The following is a 20,677-nucleotide window of genomic DNA, read 5'->3' on the forward strand; positions in this document are numbered from 1 at the left end:
GCAGTGCTCCAGCAGTAATACCGATACTTCCAACGCAAGTTTGCCTGCAGTGGCTGAAATTTAAGTGCTCCCTTGACAACCAGCCCTGCCTGACAGCTGGGCACCAGCCCCTCTCCTCCCATTCTGAGAGCAGTCTGAGCCAAAGGCTCTCTGCTCACAATTCCAGTCACTTGAACTTTAGAGCTTTTGGCACAGCTCAGCTTGGACAGGAGGATGTTTGGATGGGGCCAGCTGGTCACAAATTGCACAGCAGACTTTGTACGGTTTCAGCTCGCTCTCCTGCGTGGGAGTGTCAGAAACCAGCCAGCTCAACTGCAGGGCTGATTTTGTTTTGTGCGCAGGCCTGCATGTGACGGACAGGAGAGAGGGCTCCTCTCTTGTTTGAAAAAGCTCCATGCTGCTCCCCAGCAGCTTCGCTCCCTGCCTAGTGCCTCATCTCGCTGCACGGAGACCATGCCAGGGTGGTGGGCACGGCTGCGACACGTCAGCGCCTGTAGGCAGCACAGCCGGCTGTCTTTTTCCGTTGTTGCTTCCCTCTGTGGGAAGGTATTTGGAGCTATTCTGTCTGTGTGCTGACACTTTGCAGGACTGTCGGAATGGAAACCTGCGTGCTTTGACTGCCGTTGTGTTTACGCTGCAAACTGTCAGCAGTTTTCCCCCTGCAGACCTAGCGCTGGCACCGGCAGCGGGGAGAGTGCTGCTTGGGCCCAGGTGTAGGTGGCTTGGCCCCCCAGCCTTACCAGAGCCACAGCAAACACCAGCGCTTCCAACACAGCCAGTGCCTGGGGGTCTGCAGAGCAGGTTCTCGGGGCAGAGCGTCCCATGCAGGTGAGTTACTGGGCTGCTCACAGGATTACCGCCCGCTAACTGTCGTTTCTATAAAGCACTTGGAGGGATACAGCGTTTCTCACTGCTTTGATGCAGTTCCCCTTTCTACTGGAGAAGCAGTGTCTCTGCTGTACAAGGGCACCTTCAAGATCTTAAGAGTTACTGCAGCTTCACTTTAACTGTGTCTGTCAGGAACCGACAGAATAGTCTGAGCTCTGTTACATGGTTTATTTTGTTCTGTTGGACAGACAGACCACAGTGCCCTGCCCAGCAGCAGCACTGGAGCACATCTGTGGCCAGGTTTCTTTACTTATCGTGTCTTTTTCTTTGCTCCAGGTTTTTCCTTTTTCCCGTTTTCTTCCTGCTTTGATAGCTGTTGCTCCCAAATCTTCTTGAGGGCCTGGTAGGGCCCGAGGTTTCTGCGGACCATTGTACCTTTCCACCAGGCCTGCAGCTGGAAGCAAGAGGGAGAGGCGTTAGGGGAAATCACTTGCTGGGGTGCCTGGTACAGCTCAATGGCCAGAGCATCTCTCCCGCACTCCCCAGCTGCAGGAGGGAACCCCTGGCCCTTGCAGCAGCAGTCAGGCCTATGCTGGTTACACTGAAGGTATCAACATCTGGGCTGAGGGCATCTTTTGCTGGTGGCAAGGGGACGAGCAGGGGAACTGTCCCATGACCACGCAGTGGGGCTGGTGTGATGAACACGGCCCCAAATCATTCAAGGCGACTGGCTTCTCCCCTTTCACTCCCTTCTCAAACCTGCAGCTAGCTGCTGGCTTTGTGTCTGCCCCAGAAGAAATGGACAGGCTTTATCCGTCCTTCGCTTGTGCCACCCCACACCAGCCAACTTTCCCAGGCCATTTTCTGCCTGAACAAAGCCTGTGGTGCAAATTACTAACTCCCAACTGCTGATGGAGCAGCACTGCCTCAGCTTTGCTCCCCTTTACCTTCAGGATGCTCTTCAGCTCCAGGGCATCCCGCTCTAGCTGTCTTCTTTTAGCCTCCTTTTCCGCCCGGTCGCTGATGATGGTTTCCTCAAACATCTGGCACTGCACGATAGCACAGGAATGGCAGCAGCCACATGAAAAACACATCCCCTAAACTGCAGGGCCAGCCCTTGAGCCTCACGCTGCCCAGCAGCTGGGCAGGGCAGGGCTCACCTGGACCCTGGTGCAAGGAATCTTCTCCTCTGGCTTTCTACTGGTCTCACCCTTGCTACCTGCTTTTCACAGCCTGGCTGGGGCTGCTTTGGCCCGTGGGTCGCAGTTCATCCCCACCCTGTGCACCAAGGAGCTCCCTGGCAGCCCAAGGGTAATGTGGAAGCACAGACCTTCCTCCCCGACCTCCTTTATTTGATCTTTCCTGAATCCAGATGGCAAATGTTGCTCATTACCACCGTCAGTCCTAAGGCACCGAGAGCTGCTGCCAAAGTGAAGCCTCTCGCAGCCTGGGTGTAATTAACCCTCTGATCCCGTGCTATAAAATGGCTGTCTGATGGCCTTTCAGGCAACAGATGGTGGTGGGAAGGCCCTGCGCTCCCCCAGGCGAGACAGCAAATGATGCACAAACGCACTTGGGATACTGAGATGACAGCGTACAGAGTGAAAAATAAGCCCACAAGCAGGGAAGCATCTAACTCTGTCCCATCATCTCAGACCCAGTGACAGTAAGGAATGATTCCAAGTTAATTCCTTCTGGCTTTAAAACACTCTTTTTCTAGACACTTCTCTCTGCCCTGTGCTGCCTGCTCCGCTGTGCCTGCATAGCTGGGATCAGAGCCTGGCAATTGACCAAGAAACCGGAGTGGAGCAGGAATGGTTTTAACTGGAATCAGTTCCCTTATAGGAGCACTGTGCAGCTGTGAATGTGCATCTGCAGGAAGGGACGGAGCTGCCTTTTCCAGTCTCAGCCTGGCATACCAGATGTTGGTAGAAGGAGCAGATTTGTTCAGACTAAAGGAGCAAGCTGAGGTGAGGCATACTGATGGGGTGGAACAGAGCCTTTGCCCCGCAGCAGGGCTGTCAATATCTCTCTGATTGCTTGCTGGTATTTGAAAATAGCTGTAGGGGAAACATCATCATCCCTCCTTGATGTCACAGGTGGCAAATAGAAAATGACTACTTGGTTCCTGCCTTCCCAGCACCAGTGCTTATAATCACACCTTACACCTCAAGATTACTGATTTTTTTTTTCCCATGGTCCTGGTTCCTTGTCTGAACAAGAGCAGGAAAAAGCCAGGATGCAGCTGAGCTTGGCTGAGCACTGAGCTGCTGCTGAAGTCTTACCTCCTTGGCAAGTCTCTGCATCATTTCCAAGTTGTTTGCCTTTGATGCTTTTAGGGCATCCAGTTCTTCATCTTTAGCATCTGTGTCTTTTTCATACTTGTCCATCCAGTATTCCAGCTTCTCTTCCATTGTCTGCATGGGGATAGAGGGGTGCTTAGCATGGTACAAAGATTGTACAGGGGAAAGGTTTCCTACTGTTTTCTGGCCTGCTTTTGGGATGGTGGTAAGAGTCCTATAAATTTTACATGGTGAGTGTTTCCTTCTCGTCTAAGCCTTGAAAGGATCAAACCCCTAGGAGCAGTGACAAATAACTGGGGGCTTGCAGATCCCTCACTGGAGGTTCACTATGGAAGCTGCAGCACTGGACTGGGGATGAAGAACAACTGGGTTGTGCTTTCAGAGGTGCATGAAGAGTGGAGATGCACTGGTGGCTAGTTTCGTGCACAATTCTGGTGAAATAAATGACAACCAGAAGCCATTCTTTGTGTGCATACAGGGGAGGGAGAGGGCAGGGGGAAGGTGATTAAGAAACAGAATTTGGCAGTGAGAAAGCTTTTGTCCTCTGCCTGACTCCCTGCCCGCTTTCTGGATTAAACTCAGCACACCAGGAATAAGGGCCCAGGGGACAGCACTTCACACTGTTTCAGGTTGTGAACTTGGCTTTGTCTCACTCCTGAACAGGAGGGCAGGTGTTGCTGAAACAGTCACCCAGATGACTTCTTCCCATTCACAAATAACCTCTCCATAGCAACAACCATGATTGCTTGCATGGAAGAATAATCTGAGGAAAAGCATCGGTCTCATTACGGCGTCACAGCTGGACACACAAGGGAGATGGAGCGGATGGTCATCCTCTTCTCTGTGAGCGCCTGTCAAGCTACCAGCTGCTGTCCTGAGTACAGAGAGGCTTGCACTGTGCCTTCTGGTGGAAGCCAGATGGGCTGCAGCTTGAACACGGAAAGTCCCCTCACTAGGAAGCATTGATCAGACTAAGGTTCTGGGATCTGGAGGACACTACTTGCTCTCAAGATACAGCACTTTATTGCACTCAAATTGCATTTTTAAGATTTATAATCTTCTGTTAAATGTCGTACTGGCAGTGATGTTAGGTACCCTGCAGCAGTACGGGTTTTCTTCCACTCATACGGTCTATGAGATGCTTTCTAGTGTTATTAACTGTAAGGGGCACTGCTGTTGATAGGAAAGCTCTGAACCTCTGGATCAACAGCACAAGGACATTCATGGTTGGTTGCTGCTGAAAACGGGTACAATAACTGTGAGTTAGCAATTTTCCCACCCTGATTCTTCCTCAGATGAAGATAAGGCAAAACTGGGCTGCCAGTTTGTGTCATTTCCTTCTTAGTGCCCCCTCTGTGCAGCACTTGGGTCTGTGAATCTGTTGCCCTCACTTTGTGCAGTAGTGCTCTTCACTGAGGCGCTGGGAACCGCAGCTACTGCCAAGGAAAGTCTGAACAAAATCCCAATTAGCTGAATACAACTATCTGAGGAGGAAAAATCCTTAACACCTGAACAAGCAATGTCAATCATTACATGAACGCTATTTTTAAGGAAAATGTAGCAAATCCCAAGTCTCGGAGAGCTGGGTTAATTAAGACTTGAGGGTAAGTAGTCATTCAAACAGCTACAATCATGACCCTGGTAAATTTGATGGAGTAATAACTGGTTTTCTTTAGGCACTAATTGATGATATCACACTTACCTGTTGCTATGTAAGCATTAGCAGAGAATCACACTTACCTTATGGTGTTGCCTGAGGAAATTTTCGATCTCCATGTGGACTCGAATCTCCTCGTCAATTTTGCTCCTCAACTTCTGTGATCAGCACAGACAGAAAACATGAGAGACAATGTTCGTGCACATGTGCGCACACACGTGCTGCTGAAAACCAAGCTGGTGAGCAAGCATGCGGGAGCTCTCTGTGTAGTCCACACACATTTTTTTTCCCAGGGACAAAATTAACTGAGGCAGTCCTTGCCCCTGGGCCATCCTTGAGAAAGGATTAGACCTTGATGAGTCAAAAAAAAAACAAAAAAAAATGCGGCAAAACCAGAACAGTTCACCGTATGGGCACATGAACAGCTTTATCAGCATAATGTGCTGTGGGCAATGCTGGGAGCTCGGGCTGCTTATGTTGCTAAATAGCCCTGTCAGTACACCCTTGGACAGAGTTATAGGCACGTTTCTCTGACAATGGCATTAGTTTAAGGAGTTCTTGCCTCCAGCCATTGTCTCCTGCTTGCCGTTTGTGCTGTTGCTGTGCAGGACCATACAGAGAAGCAATGGAAGAGATAAAGACTTCTAATCTGGGTGAGTTTCCTGATCCAGTTCAAACAGTTGTGTTGGTGACTGTGATGGAAACAGAACCGCCACCTGGAGACTGAGGGAGGACTCTTCCCTTACCAGCTGGAGATGCCTTCCAGTAGGGGCCATGGGGCAAGGCTTACCTGAATTTCCTTGTCCAGGACATCCTCTGCATTGCGGCACTTCTTCTGGGTTTGGTGGACCTGGAGGTCTGTGCTTTTCTTCATGTAGCAGCTGTCCATGTCTGTTTTGGCCTTCATCTCTTGGAGCTCATCTTTGAGGTAAAAAATGATCTTCTCTTGGTTCTAGCGGAGGAGACAGAAGCAGCACAAAAGCAAGCCTGGAGACTGAGGTCAGCTCACTGTTTTTTAATCTCTCTACTCCCTGATAAACTGAGAAGAGACAAGGCTATAGGCTTCACACTTTTCCTGAACGTGTCCCCCTTTCAACCTTTACTTCAAAGGGAAGTTTGATTTGTAATCCATACAAAAGGCAATAAACCCATCAATGAGAAGTGATTACCTCTGGAGAGGGTGGGGTGATGAATACAGTGGGACAAGAAGCCTTCTGGCCTCTGGTCCAGGAATGGATTCAGTCATGCTTATTATAAGCATGAAAGAAGCCCAATAATTTCAACTTCTTGAAGTTAGGATTTGCTAAACTCTTGGATTAGGCAGTCTCAGTGAGTGAGCAACTGTATGAGGAGGTTAATGCCTCAGCCCCACGTAAGCTAAAGTTTGATTTCCTAAGGTATACTCTATTCCTTGGATTCGTTTTTTTCTAGTTACGCAGCAACTATATAAACACCATCTTGGCAGCGGGTGAAAATCTAATCTTGTCTTACTCATATGTTTAAACAGTTCTTTCTTGACATCTTAGCAGGTAGATGGTGCCCACTTTGTTAGAAAAGCATACACCCAGGGCGAGGAAGAAGTGCTAAGGAAAAGCTGGTTGTGAGCTCCCAGCCTCTCCCCATGCCTTGTTTTGCAATGCAGCTGAGCTTTCTGATTTGGGATTGTTGGTTTGTTTACTCCTTTTTAATGAATTTCTTTGAGTAACAGATAGAAGTTCATTAATCTGGGGTTGGAACTTAGAAGAACAGCCCGTAAAATGAAAAACTGTAGACTTTGTATTAAGAGTTTAAAAGGTCATCAAAGTCTCCTGTGCAATTATGCAAGATCCATCTTCACGCCTCTGGTTTGGCGCCTGATTGCTCCATTACAGCCTTTCCCTTTGCTTTCCTGCCACGCTATGACGGCTCTGACATTCATCAGCCAAACCTCGCAGCTGAAGATGAAATACCAAAGTGCCGGCATTTAAATGTTTTGAAGCCCACATATCTTGTCTCTGAAGCACCCTCACATTCCTTAGCTGTGTAAACATGGAAAAATGCCATATGAAGAATCCAGCTCAATAGTGCTGTGTTTAAAAGCCTCTGCAGCATGACTCATTTGGAAAAGGTTTCCTTATAAGAAGAGTTTGGAACAGTTAAAAGGAAAATCCTTCCCTCTACAGTCCTTGTCGGACATAGTTAGGAAGATTAAAGAATATTTATAAGGCTCAGGACAATTTAGGGCCTTGGCTGATGCTGTTTTGTGGGTTTAAAAGTCATGCGTTCAGATTTTTTTTAAGGTTTCCAACATCAGATGTTATTTTATGGCTGATCATCATATGACTGCAGACGGCTACACACATGACCTATTTATGCCTTATTAAGGTTTCTGGTAATGGCCTTTGTTTTCCCTGTTGTTAAATTATTGGTGGGCATTGGGAGGGGTTGTGTTCCTGGTCAGTAGACAATGGGAGCTGACTGTGCCACTTTATTTTGAAACCGGTTTTCTGTATTGTGGTAGAATCACGTCTAAATCGGAGGGCTGGCAGGAGGACTGGGGAGATGCTAATGAAAAACACTCATTTTTTTCGGTGGTGAGGCTCAGCAAAGCCAAGCGCTGCTGCTGTCAGTGTGTGACTGCTGTCTGCTAAGGATCTGCAAACAGGTCAGAAAAGAAGGGTTCAGCCTGGGTTACAAAGTACTCAGATACTAGAGGGATGGGGTGGAGCATGAACACTTCACCAGGTTATTTTCTTTTTCATTTCATATTTTAGTAAAGCAGAGGAAAAAGAGCTTTTGATTCCAGCGCCCCAGGCCTCAGCTGGGACGGGGGCCCATCTGCTGTTTGTTTTCTTCACTGTATGGTGTGTTTGTGGCTTGGATTTGGTCCGCAATGTTGTAAAACATCTTCGTTAGAGGTGGGGAGTCTGGGGGCTTGGTTAGACAATCCAAAGCAGACTGGGAAGTGAAATGCAAAACCCCAAGAGTGGTTTACAGCAACGCGTTCCCTTGGAGAAGGAAAGTCAGCATGTGGGCAGCTCCTGCAGCCCAGCTGATGGACCTGGCGCTGCAGAGCTGGGGCACATTCAATATAGGCTGCAGGTAGTAAATGCAGCACTAAATGCCCACAACCTGTGGGCAGCATCTGAGGAGTCTTCTGTTCCTTGAATTTCAGGGGCAGGCACTGTGAAAATGAGTTATCATTTATTCATTCTGGTTTGTCCCAGCCAGGACATAGCGTGCTTTAATAGTTAACGCAGCAAACCTCTAGGCTGCTTATTTGGAACAACTTCAGCATTGAATCTGCCAAACCAAAGATGCAAAATCATACCTCATGTGTCCAAAACTATCACGAAACTGGTAGAGACTGAGATAAAAACCCAGGAAACAGTTGTCAAGAGCCAGTCTGCTGCACAAGCAGGTAAACAAGCTGATTTTCTCTGATCTCTCAGCTCGCAGACACCAGCTCAGAGGCCTGTCTGCTGCTGTTATCTGGTGCCCTAGGAGTCTGCCCCACAGATGCTGTTTGGCTGCAGAAGCAACTGCACTCAGCTGGAGAGGGTATGCGCTCCTGTGTTTTCATTTACTTTGATTTATCTCTCTTGCAAGTGCCACCCTGATCTCTTAGCTCTTCCACAGCACTTAGTGTTTACAGTCACTTAAAATACAGGCGGTTACAAAAATAGCAAACGGGAGCAAACAGTCTGAGGAATTCCTCCAGCAGTTGGACAAACCCCCTGCCGCCAACAGCACCCCCAGCACCCACCATTTAGCAGGCATTCGGAGGGGGCAGGGGACCAGGTGCTGTGCTCCGCGCAGGCAGCGAGCGTGCCGGCAGAGAGCCCCGCTGCCTGCCTTCTTCCTTCCACACCGGCTGTGTGTGAGCTCAAGTCTTTCCACGAGCAGCTGCACTATCTCAGCTTGCAAAGCCTGAAGATATGCTTAGATCTACACACCTGCTGCAGCCCGGACTTGCTTCCCCCGAAAACACAACGTGCAGCCCTGCAGACACTTCAGTAAGGCCATAGCCCTCATCCCTCTCCCAGCTGCCAGAACATCCCTATGCTGCACGCCCCTGAGAAATGCCTCAGCCGAAAGGAGGGCAGGCCTGGAAGGTCACCCAGCTCCGACATAATAGCTTCTGCAGCCCTTGGCTAGTTCACCTCCAGTCCCAAAAACTGAGGGAGCGAGCTGTGTCGGAGCAGTTTGCTGGCAGAGGGAGCAGACCTGTTGGCAGCAGCACCCTTGTTGGAAGTCCTGTCCCTCTGGAGCAAGGTTTGGATGTAGTGCACCAACTCTGGGTCCTGCTGAGCTGCCTCAGGGCTCTGCCAGCAGTGGAATGAAGTCGCCCGGGAGCTCAGGACATCAAAAACCTCGTGCCTTCTACTGTAATCGCCTGGTGCATTTCTCCAGTGGGCATGTGTATGTGTTTAAAACATTCCCCCATAACACTTCATCGATGCACTTGTCCTCCCAGGAGAGGGTAAAGGATGGATTTTAGCCACGCTACTAAAAGCACTACCACAGTAGCACTGGGTGTGTTATGAGAGCCCACACAGAATAAAAGTTACAGACCTGTTTTCACTGTTACCCTGGTGCAATGTCTTGGTTTTTTGCCTGGTATGTAGCTTGTTATAAAATTATACCATGACTTGCACACACGTATGGCATGAGCATACCCGAAAACCTACAGGACTGTGGGTGAATAGCAAGGTAGGAATTCTAAAGTTTACATTTCCTATTTTTTAATGATAAACTATATAATCCTATATGATATTAACTTGTTTCCAAATCTGTACAGACTGCCATCACTTGTCCAGAAAACTGGTGAAAGTAAGTATTTTTGTACAAGCTAGAAAATTAGCACTGCAGCAGCAAACAGAACTCCTGCTGCCAGACCGGAGCTGCCGGTGATGCTCCTGCACAGAGGGGTAAGAACAAAACCAGACTGATCATTTCAGCTCCTTTAGAGACATCAATACTTTCCAAGAGGAAAGAAAACAAAGTAAATAAGAACATTTAGCATTTTATTTGTGTGCCATTAGAAAGAAAAATGAGCTGAGCAGGCTAATACAGCATTAATTAGCATCTCATTAAGAGCTAGCGAGGCTGAAAATACAAACATACAGGCAACATGCGTGAAGCAAAGACCGTGTTTTTCTGGTTCCATTATTAGATTTGCTTGCTTTTGTTTTCTCATCTACTAGACTGGAGACAATCATGTAGGCTTTTGTCTACAGGTCTGTGCATTATTATTGTTCAAAGTACTCCAAAATCAGCAAGCTGTATTTTTGTTTTTAATTAGTTGGCAAGGTGACAAATTATGCAAGTGTCTGTAAAACTGCCTATGGGAGAATCCCATATGAAGCGAAGAGAAATTATTCTCCCTTGGGAGACACAGTGAAACATCATTATTTTTGGCACAGGAGGAAAGCTGTACTTGAAAGTTGTCTTGTCTTTGATTTGTTATCAAAGCTGAAACTATAAGGGAGCCCAGAAAATGACATTTAAGATGGAAACATAAAAACAAAATCACAGATGATGCTGATCCCACTTGATGAGGCAAAAAGCAAGAACCGAATTAGCAGAAGGCACTAAAAGAACACAGAGAAGAGCACCCTCAGCATGGGAGCTACACACCTTCCTAAGACTGCAAGAGACAGGTGAGGTGCAGAACAGGACACAGAGAAGTGCCCAGCCTGACTGCACAGTGCCAGGACAGGGCTGCTAGTGGGAGATGGGATGATTACAGCCTCGTGTATGCCTGTCCCTGGGAAGGTATGAAACCAGAACTGGATACGTACGCTGTGTGCACAGACCCTGTGAGGTTTGAGGAGCACTACACAGAAGTACCTCATCATATTCATTAGCCTGGGGAGTGGGAGAACAGGAGCTTCCCAGGAGCCATGAGAATCTGACTGAGAAGGGACAATGCACAGAAGCAAACAGACAACACACTGTCTCTGAGCCTGACAAACTGTCCAGCTTATTTCATTTAACAGCCACACAGATGTCAAGGGACTTTTGGGTTATCCCATAGGGTCTAGAAATAGGCTCCCGTGCCATTTCCAGTGGCAGTAAGTAACTGTATATTGAGGTGTACAGCTCCCCTTTTCAGTCCTGGCTCTGACCTCTACATCCTTTAGATGTTCTGTTCAAATTTGTAGGGGGGAAAAAAAGGTTTGTCCTTCATTTCTCTTTCAGTTCCCACAACTGTTCTTTCTTGGTTTGCCTCCTAGCTTGCTAACGTTCCATTTCCTTCCATGACTCCTCTTCTTTCTCATCTGTTATGTCCATGGTTTTTTTGAAAGTCCCTTTCATCTTGCTACACTTTCTAGTGTATGTTATGCATTTCCAGAATCTCCACTAGTAGATAAGTGCTGACCTAAATCAATTTTCCTATCTTGTACATTCTTGCTTTCTTCTCTGCTGTTCTATCTCCCCTGGACCTCTGGTGTTTAGTCAGTTATAGATAACTGCATTCAGTACCAGTGCCAATAGATCCTTTGTGTTCTTACACCCGTCCTGTATTTACAATTAAACTTTTCGCTACATCCAGGCTGCCAAAACAGAGCCTTCATCTTCTATAAACTGTACTTCACCAGCATGTCAGTGGCTTAAAATTCCTCTGTAGCGAACTGGATTGATTACTGTCCATTCTTGTCCAAAGACAAAATTCAGATTGGTTCTTTCCTCAGATGCTCTTGCTGTCCTCTTGCTCAGTACTGAACCAAATGTCAGATTCTTATTCCTCTTCCAGTCCTTGTATAGCTCTGAACCTGCCTGCTTTTTGCTTGTTTTTTTATCACACTCTTCCCTGCCTCACCAGAGCTAGGCTATGTTCCCGTGTTTCTGCACAGAACTGAATGTGCTTTTTGCTGTAAAGCACACATGAGCATCGAGCCTGAGCTGTTTGGTGAGCATCAGAGTGACCAATGTTATGTCATTCAATTGATCTGCACTTGTGTAGCAAGTCTGACACGTCCAGAATGCCCCAGATTTACTGTGCATGCACACACTATTTGCATGCTACAGACAGTAGGGCTGAAGCTTTCCAGCAAGATCAAGTTGACAGCTTATGTGCAATAACATTGATCTGCTCTTGTGTAGGACTTCCATGATTGGGATTTTCTAATATCTGTAAGCCTACAAAAATAGATTAAAATAATGAAATTTTTGCCAGACAAAATTGTAGGTAGAAAAACAACATGCCCCGATGGCAGCTTTATTTCTTTCTCACTCCCTCATCATCACACAGTGCCAAGTGTCACGTCTGCAGGAGAAAGTATCACAGAACCTTAGACACTGCTATCTGCAGATAACCTCTTTCTTAATGATTGCAGATGTCGATGCTTTGCCACACCTAGCAGTGGTTTGGGGGTATTCTGATTTCGTCGTGGTCTTTCACGATTATGAGCACTTTGAGCTCCCATTTGAAAGCGATTGGACAGTGCTGTTAAAAGTTGTTAACAGGCGTATTCAGAATACAAATCTTTATTGCAGTTACTCTGCCTCTATATTGCTAAATGACGGATCGCTATATATGCCACACGTCCTCTCGTCTGAGTGCTAGTTCCTGGGCAGCAGAGGCAAGCTTGCTAACAGGCTTCCCCCCTGGCCTGATGCCTCGCATTAAGTGATCTCACCTGAAGTTCTATTTCGGTCTCTTTCTTGACATCTTGCAGCTGTTTCTCAAGTGCCTTTATCTCCTTCTTTCCTTCCTCCTCCCTGAAGAAAAATGGGAAAATACCATCACTTGAATATATAAAAAAGACAAGAACTGTTTACCTAGAAGGGGAACTTTCTGTCTCCTGATACATTGTGGCACCTAGCTGAGCGCTGCTGCACTCATCCTGCTCGCTCCGCGAGTTTCTAACAGCTGAACTAAAAGAAGTGCACATAAAAGCCTGGCCTGTTTCTTCAGAAAGCACAAGACAAGCTGCTTCCTGTGGCTGAGTAGCAAAAAAAGGCATTAATTTCCCTCCTTCAGGGAGGGAGCACATCTGCAAGCCAGAGACTCCTAACCAAAGCTGTGACTTGGTAAGTAAATCCTGAAGGAAGAGGTGCAGAGACTAGGCAAGGAGGATGGGAGTGAAAGGGAGAAAATGGGAGCCAAAAACCAGTGGATGCTCTTGTTGAAAGCCTGGAGCTGGTTTGAGGATGATCTGATTTCTGTAGCAGAGAGGAAAGAAGCCTGTCATTGAGTGACAGTTTCTGCATTTCAGGCAAAGATCTCCCTGTTTCTGTGCAGAAGTGTGCCTAATCAGCAGACAGTCCCAGATTGTGCAAGTTTCATTATATGTATGAAATATAGGGTTTTCATATCAGACTTAAAAGCTTTCAAAAAACACTGCCTCAGATTCTGAGATCCATGAAGGGATGAGTGAAGGCCAAAAGCTACAGAGCTGTGTACCTGTTTAAAACAAAACAGATGCAGTAATGTTTTCTAGGTCTTATCTTATTTCCCTCAGAGTGCTTTTCTAAGCTTTTGTGCTTATGATTTGATACTAGAGTTGGTACCTGAGAGTCTGTACGCTGTCCCAACCTTACAATCAAACACACAGTTCATTGTCAGAGTCCTTAGCTGGGTGACTGTGATAAACAAAAGCTCCTGGTAAGAAGTTCCAGTCTTACTGCACACTGCTTTCAGACTAGTATATTGACAAAAAACAGACAAGTACGTATTGTGTAGAAAGATCAAATTCATTCTATGAAAGAATGTATAATAGAACAGACAACACAGTGGTTAAGTATGGTTGATAGAATGGAATAAAAGAGATGATGCCCTTTCAATTTCAATTTGTCTGCTCCTTTCCATGTTCCAGTATTGGATAGTTATTCCACAATCAATTGCTGCTTTCATTTTTGCTTTCCCCCCCTTCCATGGATAAACCATAAATCCCCCAGTTTTAGACAGTGGAAGAGTTGGTTTTGTGTTCAAAATCTCACATTTCACTGGAAGCTGGGCACTTGCACCAGAGGCAGACCTCTGAGGCACCACCAGAGCTGTTCCAGTAGGTTGGACTCGTGCAAGTCGTGACTTACAGCAGCTTTGCTGTCTTGCCCAAACGATAGCCTGAGCTGCTACACTGAATAAAGTAGCTTTAAAATGGCCAGACACTTTGCTGATGACTGCTATTCTCTCTGACATGCTAGGAATTGAACCAGAGCTTCCCATGCTAAAAAAAAAACCTCCAGACATGTGAGCTAAGGAATCACCAAATTTGAGTTGAGATTATAACAAATCTGTACACTATACAATTTGGGACAGAAGAGGATCTACAGTGCAGTGGCTGGTGGATTAGCCTTAAATAAGATGACTGCCTCTGTCACCATCTGTGCTAGCCCCTCGCTGCTACTGGGAAAATGGAGCATACTAGCATATGGGTCAGAGCAGATTCTCCTGGGCATCACATAACCTAAAGACCATATGTTGCTTGCCTTGGTTTGAACAGATTCTCTGCTGCTCTGGCTTTCACTGGGGACAAGAGTTAAAGATCAGGGAGCTCCCACATCACATTATATTTTAATTGATTTGAGGCAGCACTTGCACTGATGCAGACACTGGTGTCCACTCTGGTCAAAGCTCTGGCAATTCCTCGTTCAGATCAGTAGCAGAACCATCAGTTATTTCTTTCTGAAGGGGGAAGAAGTGCAGTTTGTAAAACAGACAGAAAAAAAATAAAGTTGAAAAAGTGGAATCCTTTCTGTATTTGTTGTTTGTTTGTTTGTTTGTTTTCTTGTTTAGCATGTACAGAGAGGGAATGGGCTTTGGCTTTGAGCAGTTAAGCAGGAAAGTACTGAACACAACACTGACCTGATGAGGGCGTCATGAACCTCGCTCTTTTTTGCCTTCTCTCTCTCATTAGCTTCTGTTAGGCAATTAAATGTTCCTGATTCCTGCATCTTTTTCATAGTGACTGTAATTACATCACTTGCATACTGCCTGCCAGGAAAAAAAGGGAACACAGCAGTAATTTATAGGTGCTGCTACACCGTGCCTGGCACCTTTGTCCATTGTTGTTTACAGCTAAAAAGGTAAGGAAACATAAGATCCCATTTCTGTTCTTATGTCCTGTCAAACCCAGGGCTGCTTCTCCCATGGTATCTACTTCTTGTACCTCTGAAGAACTCTGTACTAGGAATTGGTTGAAGTTTATAATTTAAAAATTCTGCCCTGAATGCTCTGGTAGGAAATAGGCACAAACATATCCATGCTGTGCCGGAGTGTGCTGCCATCAGGAAGAGGGCTGCTGGCCTGCAGTAGTGATGACAGCTAGGTGGATCTTGGAAAACGAGACCTGGGGATGCAGACAGGTGTGTCTATGAAGGGATATCTGGGTGCCAAAATATCCCAGTACAGCCCTAAGCTGATTTTAACAAATATGTGAGCTTGCCCAGTTTATTGGATTTCATGGTGCATAGGGTATTTACATTTTAGCTGTATTTTCCTCATTTGTGTTAGGATCTTCTTTAAGCCCTTTGTTGAAATAACGTTAAAGGACAGAAGCTAGGATGCACAAAAATGCATACTGAATGCTCAACTCTCTGATTTGTCTCTTAAGCCAAAGGCTGCTGGTATTTCTGCAAATCAAGGCACTTGATTAGGTGCAGAAATAAAATTTATTTAAAAAAAAAAACAAACTCTTTGGTCTTTATATATATTATCTATTCTGTAAAGGATAATAACTGTAGCTACCAGAGAGGCTCTGTGTGCCCTGCAGAATAACTGAATTCACAACACAATGCTGAGATCCTGCTTTGCCTGCACACATCTGCTGGGGCAACCTGACTCCAGATACCAGAAAATCAGCACTGGCTGGTTCCTGGCATAAATTCCACCTAAGCAACCGTTGTCAACTAGGTAATATTTTGTGACTCTATTCAGAATAAACTGATTGTCATTACTTGGTATGCAGAGGCAAGCAAAGGCCAGAACTACATGGCCTGTGAAGCTAGATCCCACTGCTCCCTTTAGAAGTACTCCTTCCAGACCAAGACTGAGGTACACCAGCAGCGGGAGAGTGGGAAGTTTGTATTTCCACTTCCAAGAGACAGACTGAGAACTTTACAGCTCTGAGCATCCCCCATAGCCATCACATTTGTGCTTCACTCACCTGTCAGCCTGAATTTTTATGAGATTCTCTACAGATAGAGCACTGTGTTTCATGGTCCTACTGGAAAGATGATGGGCATTTTTTAGATCTTCAGTTTTCCCCAGCTGCTGCTTGTGTTTGATGCTTTTCAGAGATGTGGAGGTAACTGTTTCCCCACTCTCTTGCCTCGCTGACATAAGCTCTTGGCAGTTAATATCCAGCTCCTTCTGGGTCTCTATGATTTCTTTCATTTCCTGGCTGCCAGCCTAAAAGGGAATAAGAGAGACCTGCTTGCACCTTGGGTAGTAAAAATAAACCCTCTGCAATATTACGTGCGAGGAAGAAAAATTAATAATAAACTAGAATTAAGCTATACTAAGAGTAGTTGATAGTGTATGTTACCTTCTGTAAAGAGCAGAAGAGCGTAAACATTTATCTTGGTTAGCTTTGTAGGCTAATCTACAGTGTAGGCTAACCTAAGCCTACAATGTAGACGTATTAAAGTTTATAGGATCAAAAATCTTAAAGTGATAGAACTAGAAAAGGCCTCAAAATCTGCCCTGAGAGATGATGGTTCAGATTGTGTCATTTCTGACATGTTCTTAATGACCTCCAGCAATGGAGACTACGCACCTCCTGCCAGTGCCAGCACGTCATAACAATCTTTAGTGTAAGAAATTGTTTTCTCCTCAGTGACAGTTGAGCCCCAGGCTTCTTGTCTTAGTCTCTGTAGGCACAGAGAACAAATCATTCCTTCCTTCTTTGCAGCAGCTTTTATGAACTGGAAGACTGTTAGCCTGTTTCCCCTCCGCCTTCTCTCCGTCTTGGCCATTTCCCACTGCCTGTCACCACCACCTTTCCCTACAATACTATAGTTATAACAAGAGCTGAGATGTGTGGAAATAAAAGTGATAGACATCAACTCTCTGCTTAGCTGTTTGGTTTTTTTTTTTTTTTTTTTTGAGAGAGAGAGAGAGTGACAGCAGAGGAAGTCCAACATGAATTCAAAGAAGAAATTCAAACTTGGCAGATCTCTACTACATGGGAAGGTATATTGTGGCCATGTACAGCTCTGATCTGTTTGGAGATGTCCCTGCTCCTTGCAGGGGGGTTGGACTAGGTGGCCTTTAAAGGTCCCTTCCAATCCAAACTATTCTATGTTTCCATGATTCTATAATTTTATTAAAAAAGAAGAAGCCCCAGAAAAGCAAAAGCATACTATAAAATCAGTCGAGGCCTCGCTTTTAGGAATTTCTCTGCTTTATGTGCTATGGGTAAGAATGCAGGTGTATACACTGGGACATTAAAAGAGAAAATTTTCCTTCCCGCCTACTGTGGCTGAACAGTTAATAGCAGTACTGTCAAAGCCAGCTAACGCAGTTGCTGCCAGCCCCATCCTAGTCCATAGCTGCCTGCTCCCCGTCCTGGCTGCTTTGGGGAATGGACTGGAGAACTCACTGAGCTGAAGCATTTTCCAGCAAAAAGGAGAAAAAAAAAAAAAATTATTTTCAGCAGCACCAGTTCTCAGTACAGATCTCTCCACAACCACGCACGTGTTTGTGCCAACACAGCACAGAGGGCAGAGTAAAAACAAGCAGTCAGGGCAGCAACTGTGTATGCCAGTAGTAGCTCCAAGAAGTTACTTGTCAAGCGAGGCTCCGTTAGCAGCCTGAGATGCTGCTGTAGTCCGCAGTGGCAGTACGGAGGGCACTGCAAGGGGCTGCTTCGTTCTGAGTATCTTGGACATCTCCGGATGGGAAGAATCAGCTCTGCCAGTGCCTGACTCACCACTGACTACAGAAAGAGTCTAGGTGACTATGTGCTTAAATTTTGGACAGTTAAATTTACATTAGATGAATTGCATGCAAAGTGTACACAGACCAATGAAAATTACATAGTTAATTAGAAAAAAAAAAGGCTTTAAATAGTTTGCTGGTGATGGCTGTACTTCAGAAAGAACTAATTTTGGCCAACAAACTGCTTTAATATCATGTCGATTTTATGAATGTTCTGAGATGCTTTTTAATGTCTGGGAAAGTTCAAGACAGGCTATAACTGGATTGTCTGTAAACAGTAGAGACTTACACACTAATAATTACCAAATAACTATGTAAGAGCAAGGTGTTTGTAAACTGTATGTGTTACCATCTGTGTAGTCTCCCAGCTGTTTGTCTTTTGCTACTCTTTTGCCCAAAATTCAGCAAATAGAAAGGCTGCCTTCCTCTGGGGGATGCACTGTGTGAAGCAATGTATAAGAGTCCCCAGTTTGGAAAATCAGCGAGGTGCTGGCCAACACTCCAATTTATCCTCTCAAAAATAACATAAACTGAAATTTAGATGTCAGTCTTTGAAAATGTCAGTGATTTGTTTGACTGACAGAGCTCCGGGGTGCTTTGTAAATACAAGTCTTCTACAAATACAATGATAGCAGCCAGAAGTAAACTGAGGAACAGGGAAGAGCAGCAAATTACAGAGCACCAAAGTTATCAAGTAGCTTCCCTAAGACGTCTTCTTGTTTCTAAATTGTTTCCTTCTCGATTTGTTTTGGCATCTTTAAGAACACAAGTAAGGTTTACAGTCTGGGAGAAATTTGTGTTTTTAGAAGTGACTTCAAAACAATGAGCATCTGTGATTGAAGAGAAAAGCTAAGGTGTTTTCTCTATAATTTAATTGTACATTTAGTAGGTCTATCAACCTGAGTCTGTATGTCTGAAGGAGAACAACTCCTACTGCCCTAGAGATGTGCTCTTTCTCTGTGTTTTTGCTGCTGGCACATCGGAGGTTTCTCACCCAGCTCCGAGAGGGAGAAGCATCCTCTGGGAACAGGTGAGCCTGGCTCACAGGGCTCTTTGAAGGGTAGGAGTGCCCTCTATTGCACAGTCTAAGCATCGTCCACGCCCTGAAATTTACCCTAACAGCAGCTTCTGCTGCTTTGCAGTGGATTTCTTGAAAAGAAAGTAGTATGGAAAGGAAACACCTAGAAAACAACATATTGATTTACCTTCCTCTTGCATTCTTAAGTGGTACATTAGACAGAGTGAGCAGCATTAGATCTGAAAACTCGGATCCCGGTTTTCATTTCCATCCTAGACACACACTTTTTTCTTTTTTGAGTTCCTCTTAAAAAAGAGTTTCAAACCTGCTTAAACGGAAACAGCCTGCCATGTCACTTAAAATATATAACATCAGAACTTAAAACCGCTTACCCCTCAGGATGGCCCCATCCTGTTTCATATGCCACTACCACAAACACCCCACCGCCTTCCTCCACAGCAACAAACCTCTGCCTCAGCTTTAGGGCTTTTCCTTTGTCTTTATATCTCTGCCCAAACCCTCTTAGTTATGATGCCTATTCGAAATCAACTAATTAATAATTGTTATTGTGAATGGGTAGTTACTAATAAGTTTGGAGGTGGAATCTTTCTTAATTCATTGTCTGTGGAGACTAAAGGAACTATAGCATGGACTTGGAGAGGAACAGAATTACCCTGGTATTGATTACTTTCAAATACCCTATTCTTTTGTGTTTTTAAACTGTGTATCTATATAAGAACCTAGATATGTCTTGTTTCCTTTTCCCTAATCCTTTGCTTGTCATCTAACCACTGAAATTTTAAAATCATGAACCCAGGAACCTCATCTTGCATCAGTAGGGTCCTTTGGACAAAGTCTTGACAAAGGCTTCTCAGTGATGCTGCAGTATAAATATTAAAATTGGTCATCCATGCACTTGTATGTTGTTTCTTCACTCAAGGGTCATGGAGCACTTCGCAGAAAAAAAAAAAAAAATCTGGGTTGATACTTAAAAAGTGAGATATATTATTTTAAGCAGGGGGGATAGAAGCACGTACATGGCTGAGATCTGTCTTGCCCTTGTATGAAACCGGCATGATATATCCAAGAATTGAGAGCTGATCAACACAATTCTCCAGCACAGCAGTAAACAGCAGAGCTTCCAGATGAGTGATTTTTTCCATTTCTTTAGTCTCTGCGTTCTTGCTAAGAGGAACAAAGACAAAAGATACCAATGAGAAACATGCTATGCTGTTAGTAACAGTAGTTTAAACTAAAAGTAGACCTGAAATAGTGTTATTTGCAGCCTTTCATATACTTCTCTAGCTTTGTTTATAGCCTTTCATACACTGTTTATAAGAGGAGCCATGCTCTGCCAATGGCTGCATGCAAGGATGGTGGGAATGTTTAGCTTTCACAAAACAAGGTCCTGGACCCCCCTAGAGTAGATCTGGGTAGATAGGCTGACAAGGGACTGGGTGTGGAAGGAACAAACTGAGTGAGGTGGCCTCACCATTCAGTTCAAGAGGGAGCAGTGTTTCATGATGGATTTTGGTCTTTGGGAAACAACAGAATGAAGGTGCCTTTTTAAGAGGAAAAAAAAATAAATCCATGTCTTATCAAATCTCAGATGGTAAACCTGCATGCTGTAATCATTCCTCGTTATTACTGTGTAGCCTTAATATTTTTATGATCCAAATCCCCTCAGCAGGAACGGTTACCACCTTAAGTCATTGAAAGTCAAAGAGGAACCAATATCTAGACTAAGTAAACTATTTTTAACATTCTGTGTTGTTTTATTTTAAACTGCACTTCAAATGTGAAACTGCTCTGATGTACCCTTAAGCATCCCTTTGCCTCGCTTACACATGGAATATTGTGAAAGCACATCTAGGAAATGGTGGAAATTCACTATTAATCCAAGTGAAATTGGTCCATTTAGAAAAATGCAGGAGAAAACACCTGCATAACGATGGAGAAATTATCTGAGATTTTTAATGTTTAGGTAAGCCATTAGATTT

The 20,677-nt window shown here is 45.0% G+C and overlaps 1 protein-coding gene across 1 annotated transcript; it reads right to left on the reverse strand.

Moving 5' to 3' along the window:
• Nucleotides 1–1,042: 1,042 nt before the first annotated feature.
• Nucleotides 1,043–19,855, reverse strand: DRC9 (dynein regulatory complex subunit 9). The gene is made up of 9 exons (XM_010124628.2): nucleotides 19,715–19,855; nucleotides 15,885–16,129; nucleotides 14,585–14,713; nucleotides 12,414–12,495; nucleotides 5,579–5,740; nucleotides 4,872–4,946; nucleotides 3,114–3,245; nucleotides 1,776–1,877; nucleotides 1,043–1,282 (listed from the first exon to the last, which is right to left on the reverse strand). Exons 1-9 carry the CDS (start codon nucleotides 19,838–19,840, stop codon nucleotides 1,139–1,141), a joined length of 1,197 nt encoding a protein of 398 aa, XP_010122930.2. The 5' UTR covers nucleotides 19,841–19,855; the 3' UTR covers nucleotides 1,043–1,138.
• Nucleotides 19,856–20,677: the final 822 nt, after the last annotated feature.

The sequence above is a fragment of the Chlamydotis macqueenii genome, chromosome 9 (assembly GCF_036417535.1).
Source record: "Chlamydotis macqueenii isolate bChlMac1 chromosome 9, bChlMac1.mat, whole genome shotgun sequence".
Taxonomy (NCBI): Eukaryota; Metazoa; Chordata; class Aves; order Otidiformes; family Otididae; genus Chlamydotis; species Chlamydotis macqueenii.

Excerpts from the sequence above, each read along its gene's own strand:
- DRC9 (XM_010124628.2), bottom strand. The coding sequence starts at position 19,840 with ATGGAAAAAATCACTCATCTGGAAGCTCTGCTGTTTACTGCTGTGCTG. Across the intron at positions 16,130-19,714 it reads GCAAGACAGATCTCAGCCAT|GCTGGCAGCCAGGAAATGAA; the intron begins GTACGTGCTTCT and ends ATTCCCTTTTAG. Across the intron at positions 3,246-4,871 it reads TCCTCAGGCAACACCATAAG|ACAATGGAAGAGAAGCTGGA; the intron begins GTAAGTGTGATT and ends ATCCCCATGCAG.